The sequence below is a fragment of the Tiliqua scincoides genome, chromosome 2 (genome assembly GCF_035046505.1).
Source record: "Tiliqua scincoides isolate rTilSci1 chromosome 2, rTilSci1.hap2, whole genome shotgun sequence".
In the NCBI taxonomy this organism is placed as follows: Eukaryota; Metazoa; Chordata; class Lepidosauria; order Squamata; family Scincidae; genus Tiliqua; species Tiliqua scincoides.
This window is the reverse complement of record NC_089822.1, coordinates 261,165,600-261,172,712: the sequence shown is the minus strand read 5'-3', so window position 1 is coordinate 261,172,712 and position 7,113 is coordinate 261,165,600. Positions and strand designations below refer to the sequence as shown.

General features: G+C 50.1%; 1 protein-coding gene and 1 pseudogene across 1 annotated transcript; one reads left to right on the top strand and one right to left on the bottom strand.

Moving 5' to 3' along the window:
• Window positions 1-1,887: 1,887 nt before the first annotated feature.
• On the bottom strand, window positions 1,888-2,274 carry LOC136639121 (zinc finger protein 625-like). Its single transcript, XM_066613140.1, has one exon. It carries the CDS (start codon window positions 2,272-2,274, stop codon window positions 1,888-1,890), a length of 387 nt encoding a protein of 128 aa, XP_066469237.1.
• Window positions 2,275-3,255: 981 nt separating this feature from the next.
• On the top strand, window positions 3,256-3,375 carry LOC136642264 (5S ribosomal RNA; annotated as a pseudogene).
• Window positions 3,376-7,113: the final 3,738 nt, after the last annotated feature.

Below are 7,113 nucleotides of genomic sequence, written 5' to 3'. Positions count from 1 at the left end.
CAGGGTGATAAGTTGCATAGGTCCAATATGGGGGCGGGGGTGTGTGGAAGAATCCTTCCCCCACTGGCAGACTCTAATGGCTGAGATGGTGTGGGACCACAGTTAAAAAAGTGGCTGCTAAACAAATGATTTTTCTGCATTTTTAAAAATCTCATTGCCTGCATCAGCCTATAGCTTATGCCAGTGGTTCCCAAACTTACTGTGGTCACAGCATCCTTCTTTTGTGGTGCCACGCTTGGAATGTCCCTGGCGGCCCCTTCTTCCCAGCTCTCCTGGGTTCCACCATCTTGGATTACAAGAAATCTCATGCAAACCAAGATGGTGGTGCCCAGGAGAGCCAGGAAGAAGCTGACGGGGTAATTCTGCAGTGCTCCACCGCACTGGTGGAGTGTGAGTTCGCTCCACCGCACAGTTTAGGAACTGCAGGCCAAGCTTCCAGGATTGCTCCCAACAATCATAAAACCATGTATTGGGAGGGGGGGGAGGGAAGGAACTCCTCAATAGCAAATATACAAAAATCAAGAGAATGTAAACAGTCAATAAAAGCAGGTGCCATCACAATGCATGGTGGAGACCTGGAGAAATCAAAAGGCTTTTGCCTGCTGCTGGAAGGACAAGAGGCTTGGCACCGCCACCAGACACACATTCTCATATAAGAACATAAGAAGAGCCCTGCTGGATCAGGCCAAGGGCCCATCTAGTGCAGCTTCCTGTATCTCACAATGGTCCACCATATGCCACAGGGAGCATGCAAGACAACAGACACAACCTACATCCTGGCGCCCTCCCCTGCATCTGGCAATCAGAGGCAGCTTGCCTCTAAAACCAAGAGCTTACACATACCTACTATGACTTGTAGTACCTACTATTGATTTCTCGGGGAGGTCCTTCTGCATAAGGAATGGCACAACAGAGAAGAAAGGCTGTCTGCTAGGTTATCACCCTGAGCACTGAAGCCAGGCTTTCCAATCTGCTGAATAATTGGAGGTTTGCTGAATAATGGAGCCTTATTGGTAATGCATGTCATGATAGGGAGAAATTAGAGTTTTATAAAATGATGCCTGCTGCTCTTCTCCCAATCCTAGCTCTTGGGTCATCCAATGAAATTGCTTAGCAGTGGGGTAGGTTCAGGGGTGTGCTCTGGCACAGGACCTGGCACCGGCCTAAGGGTTCATTGATCTAAACCGGCAGGAGGAAGCAGCTGATTGAAATCAGAAATCAGACCCTAGAAGGGCAACCCTGCCTTTGAGCCCTGGTCCACTTGGAGCTACTGTCACCCTCTGTTTGATGGCAGGGCTACTTGCCAGTCTCCTCTACTTTCCTTTCTCCCACTCTTGTTTAACATTTCTGCCCAACGTTGCATATATGCAACAGGGATCAAATGGGTACACATGGGCAAAAAATGGGTTAAGAGGTCCCAGTTTCCCCCCTTCAGTCTGGATTGTTTTTCTGCCATCTAACAAGCCCAAGCGCCTTCCCCATTTTGCAGAGCTGCAGGGGGACTTAGCCTTCTCTTTGTAACTCCTCCATCTGCCCCCTCTAACTCCAGGCAAGCTCAACCTCAAGTCTCTCTCCTGAAGTCTTTTAATAGGGCATTGTAGTCCTCCTGGTATGACTCTCCTCAGATCCTTCCAGAGGCACAGGTTTCTGGGAAGTGTAGATTATTCAAGCAGGGGGTCTCTGCTATTAATGATACCCTCTCTTGGTGCATTCTAAAGTATACAATACATCAGTCAACTATGATTTCAAGGACAGACTAAATCCTGCAGAAGCTGAAATAATTTTTTTTTCCCACCTAGGGAAATTTCTATAGGATTTCTTCCCTGTGTGTATTCTCTACTGTCTCTTAAGATCACCATTCTGAATGAATCTCTTCCCACACTCCTATCATATAAAAGGTTTTTTCCATGTGCATTCTCTGATGAGATGTAAGGTTGCTGCTGCACCTAAATCTCTTCCACAGTCCTGGCATGTATAGGGTTTCTTCCCTGTATGTGTTCTCAGAAGGGACATAAGGTTGCTGCTGGAAATGAAGCTCTTTCCACGCTCCTGGCATGCATAGGGTTTCTCCCCTGAATGAGTTCTCTGGTGGATCTTAAGCTTTGTGCTGGAAATGAAACTCTTTCCACACTCCTGGCATCTGTAGGGCTTTTCTCCTGTGTGGGTCCTCTTATGCATACGAAGGTAAACAGTCCGACTGAAGCTCTTTCCACATTCCTGGCATGTATAAGGTTTCACACGCCTCTGTGTGATGTGATGGATTTTAAGCTGCATAGAGAGGGGAGAAGCCACTTGTCCTGCGGGAAAGAGAGTCACCTGGGCGGGTTCCTGTTTTCATCCCCCTGGCCAGATTCATTCTCCCCCTTGCGCATGCACACACGCAGGTCAGGATCCTCCTACTGGAAGGAGAAGCACTAGGCAAAGGAGGCCTTGGAGAGCTCATCACCACCCTCACTTCTTCTCTGGGCTTTTCAGCAGACTTTCCTCTCTGCCACCTGCCCCCTTTCAGGAAGGGGTTCCTTCTTGTGATCCACACCTGCCTCCTTCTGTGGGGTTTCTTTTCCTTTTAGCAAAGTGTCCTCTTTGGGGATTTTTTTAGCCTCCCCATCTCAGCGTAGTATCCTGGGCTTGTGTGATGGCTTCTTTGATCTTAGAAATCATTAAGAGACGTTCTATGAGTGAGGAATGGGGGGGGGGGGGGAGGAATGCCCCGCTGCAGGAGATGTGCCTCCTGGTTGGAACTTGGGTCCGAGTCAACCACTTGCAGGGAGTGGGGAAGGAGATCAGCCCGGGAGAGACCACAGAGTCCATAGTGCACACCAGGGACATGCAGTAGATGGGGAGGCAGGTGAGTAGAGCCTCCCCACCACAGCTTGCACACCTCACACAGTGGCAATGCTTTTCGAAGGACTCCACCGGGGAGGCTCTGCCTCTCCTGCCTCCCCATCCACCTTGCTTTTCGAAGGACTCCAGTGATGGGAGAAAGAACAGAGAGGGGAAGAGGGGGATGAGACACCCAGACTCACAGCCAGTGAAGGAGAAGGGGGACCCCCCCCATTGCATGTTCCACTTTGCATCTGCTCTTAGGTGGCTTTATTTGTAGGGTGGAGGTTTTGGGGGGCAGTGTAAAGACTGGAAGGGGGAGGTGGGCAGCTGAAACCCAGGTAGTGAAGGAAATGGGGGGGGGACCTGAGAAGCTGTAACCCTCCCCCACATTCTCCACTTTGAATCTACTTTTAGGTGGCTTTCTTTGTAGAGTGCAGCAACTGTTACCCTGCACATTCCTAATCTCATCTGATCTTGGAAGCTAAGCAGGGTCAGGCCTGATTAGTACTTGGATGGGAGACCGCCTGGGAATACTGGGTGCTGTAGGCTTATACCATAGTCTTTCGAGACTGAAGGTTGCCAACCATTTGTAGAGTGGGGGTTTTGGGGGGTAGTGTAAAGACTGGAATGGGGGGCCAGAAGGGCTGAAACCAATACAAAAAACAGGATGAGGTGGACACTGGAGAACAAGAGAAGGGGGAGAAAGTGAATGGAGACGTGGGGGGCTCACCCACTGGGACATTTCTGGGTCAGAACCAGAGTCACGGAGCAAGGAGGGAAATAGTGTCCAATTGCACAAGGAAGTGAAGCTTGGAAAGGACCTGAATGTCTTCCCATCTCGCTTGTCTCCTCACAGGCAGTGAAATGGCATCGGGGCTGCATTCCAGATCCTGTCCCCTTCGACGTGGAGCAGAATTGGCCACTCGACGGAAACCTTGACATTTGTCTGGTGGCGCAAGATCTCATCTTCAGCCTCTCAGAAAAAGAGTGTGTGACGTCCTTGGAACTCCAGGGGTTGGGAAGCCGGTCAGGGGACCAGTGAAATCCTGTAACTGGTCCTATTACTGAACTGTCCTCACGTTTGGTGTTGAGAATTCCTCTATCTGAGCAGCTCTCCCCCATTTTCAACCCTTCAGTCGCACCTGCTGTGGTGAGGAGAGGCAGCCTGCATGAGTATGTTCGTCTCTCCATCACCAGTTTTGCACCTTTCCCATCTCCGTGATATCCTTTTTGAGATGTGGAAACCAGAACTGGATGCAATACTGGGGGGGGGGGGAATGGCCTTAACTCCCACACTCTAGTCGCAACCCTTAGTGTGCTGCTGCTGTAGGCTACCCCCCTCTTTATAGGAGGAGAGGAAAGAGATGGCCTAGAGTGGCAGTGTGCCAGGAGTTGCAACTCCTAGGATGCTGCCCTTCTAGGCCACCCCTTTCTATATAGGAGGAGAAGGGGGGTGGCGGCGCAGAATTGTGACCAGAGTGGCCGCAAGACATGCCCCAGAGCAGCACAGAATCATGCCAGTAGATGCTGGAACTCCTGGTGCAATTCCGGAAGTGATTGCAGTGACATGATGTCATCAGTGCCATTACTGTGGGGTCAGGGGCCGGGGCGGCAAACAGAGTGGTGGCCCCCGGTTGGGAAAAAGCCCTGGACTGCCACTGCGTAGCATTGGTTCTGATGAGCCAACCTATTGCCTGCACAGCCAAGCTTGGCTCCGTATGAGCCGAGCATCTGATGCTCTGGCCTGCCACATCTCCACATTTCTTCTGCTCCAAGGGCTGTGCAGGTTACAGATGGCAGGACACCGCCCTGCTCAGGTCAGTAACGAGGAAGCAAGGCAGCAGTTTGCTGCCCATTCCCCTGGGGAATCAGTGCAGTGCTGAATTTGCTGAAACACTAATTGGTGTTTCAGCAAAAGCCACACCATCTTTGATTGCTCCAAGAAGGCTTATTCCCCAGCATGACTTTAGCATGCAGTGGCCTTTGGCAGTGGCTGCAAAGCACTCGGTTTTGCCGGGAGCCTCACCACAGTGTGCAGGGACCTCCTTCGGAGCCATTCCAGGTGGGGGGAGCAAAAACGGAGGCAAAAGCTGCCATTGCTCATCTTGCTGCTTGCTGTGACCCTCTTCCGCAGTTCCTTGAGGCAGATAGAAAAGCCCCACAGTGCCTTGCACCACAGCCCCCAGAATGCATTGCAGCGTTACTAATCACCTTTTCGCAACCCACCTAAAATCAGCTTGCCACAGACCAAGTGGGTCATGACCCACCGATTGAGAACTCTGCTCTATTGCATTTGTTTTCAACCTTTCTTGTGCCATGACTGCAATAAATTACATAAAGTGTGAGACTGGGGACCCACCACTGATCCCACCCCTCCGGGACCAGATCCACCCACACCAGTCCCCACCTGTTCCATTTCTGACGTGCCCTGGAGGGGTGATGCACTAAAAACGCACCATTAGGTGCTACCGCGCCGTGCCATACACCATTGGATGCGGAATGACCAGCGGAACACAATGCAAAAAACCCCGTTGAGATTGCTCCTTTCCTTCAAAAGTTATGGCCACAAAATCGGAAGGAAAAGATGCATGGAGTCCTATGGAAAGTGAAAGTGAGCCGTATCGCGCGTTTACTCGTGAATAGGTGAACATGCCTTAGAGCATCGGAAAGGGTAGGCTGAGAGGAATCCAACAACACTTGAATGGTCCCGATCGAGTAAATGCAGTCCCCAAAAAACATCCAAGAAGGAGGTCCCTATTCAGCCCTATGGAAAGCAAGCGAAACCACGTGGCCGTTTTTACTCGCGAGTAGGTGCACTTGCCTACTCCAAGGACATCAGAATGGTCCTGATCCAATGAGTGCAACTCTGCAAAAACACCCGAGAAGGAGGTTCCCCCTCCCAGCTTCGAGTGTGTTCAGCTCTATGGGAAGGGAAAGGAAGCCACGTGGCCACTTTTACTCGCAAGTAGGTGACCATAATAATAATAATAATAATAATAATAATAATAATAATAATAATAATAGCAACAACAACTTTATTTTTACCCCGCTTTTCTCCCCGAAGGGACTCAAGGCAGCTTACAACAGGTTAAAACAGATTAAAAACATAATTTAAAAACAAACTGTTGGCAACCTTCAGTCTCGAAAGACTATGGTATCGTGCTCTGAATGGTGGTTCTAGAGCAGCGTCCAGTGTGGCTGAAAAGGCCGATTCAGGAGTGACAATCCCTTCCACACTGGGAGCAAGTACAGTCTGTCCCTGGTCTGTCTCCCTGGTTATGGGTCTTCCTTCTTTGCCTCTTTGCCTCAGACTGTTGGCCAAGTGTCTCTTCAAACTGGGAAAGGCCATGCTGCACAGCCTGCCTCCAAGTGGGCCGCTCAGAGGCCAGGGTTTCCCACCTGTTGAGGTCCACTCCTAAGGCCTTCAGATCCCTCTTGCAGATGTCCTTGTATCGCAGCTGTGGTCTACCTGTAGGGCGCTTTCCTTGCACGAGTTCTCCATAGAGGAGATCCTTTGGGATCCAGCCATCATCCATTCTCACAACATGACCGAGCCAACGCAGGCATCTCTGTTTCAGCAGTGCATACATGCTAGGGATTCCAGCTCGTTCCAGGACTGTGTTGTTTGGAACTTTGTCCTGCCAGGTGATGCTGAGGATGCATCGGAGGCAGCACATGTGGAAAGCGTTCTGTTTCCAATCCTGTTGCGAGCGAAGAGTCCATGACTTGCTGCAGTACAGAAGTGTACTCAGGATGCAAGCTCTGTAGACCTGGATCTTGGTATGTTCCGTCAGCTTCTTGTTGGACCAGACTCTCTTTGTGATTCTGGAAAACATGGTAGTGTTACATGAAAATCCCCTTTTCCCTTCCAAGTTGTGATTTTTATATCTGGTTATGTTATTTTGGATCATACAGACCAAGCAAGCAGGCCACTTCTCCCCCAGCACATGTTTCCAAAGGCCCTGGTCAGGCTACAAGCACATGAATTACACAACCCCCACTTCCTTGCAGGTCAATGTATGCATTGTATTGTTTTAACCTAATCACTGTTCCTCCTGATTCAATCACCGTTATGCAAAACAAGCATGCACCTTCGGAGGAAGAAGTCTATTGTTCTATTGTTGTACTCTTAAACTCCTTATGCAAACTGCCTCCTTCCCCCAGTCATGGCTTATACCCAGTCATCATGTTCTTGCATGCTCCACGTGTCCTACTGTGTATACTGAGCATGCGCATCTAGACCAGCACTAGGACACATCCGGGTCATTCTAGGTCAGCCACAACCCT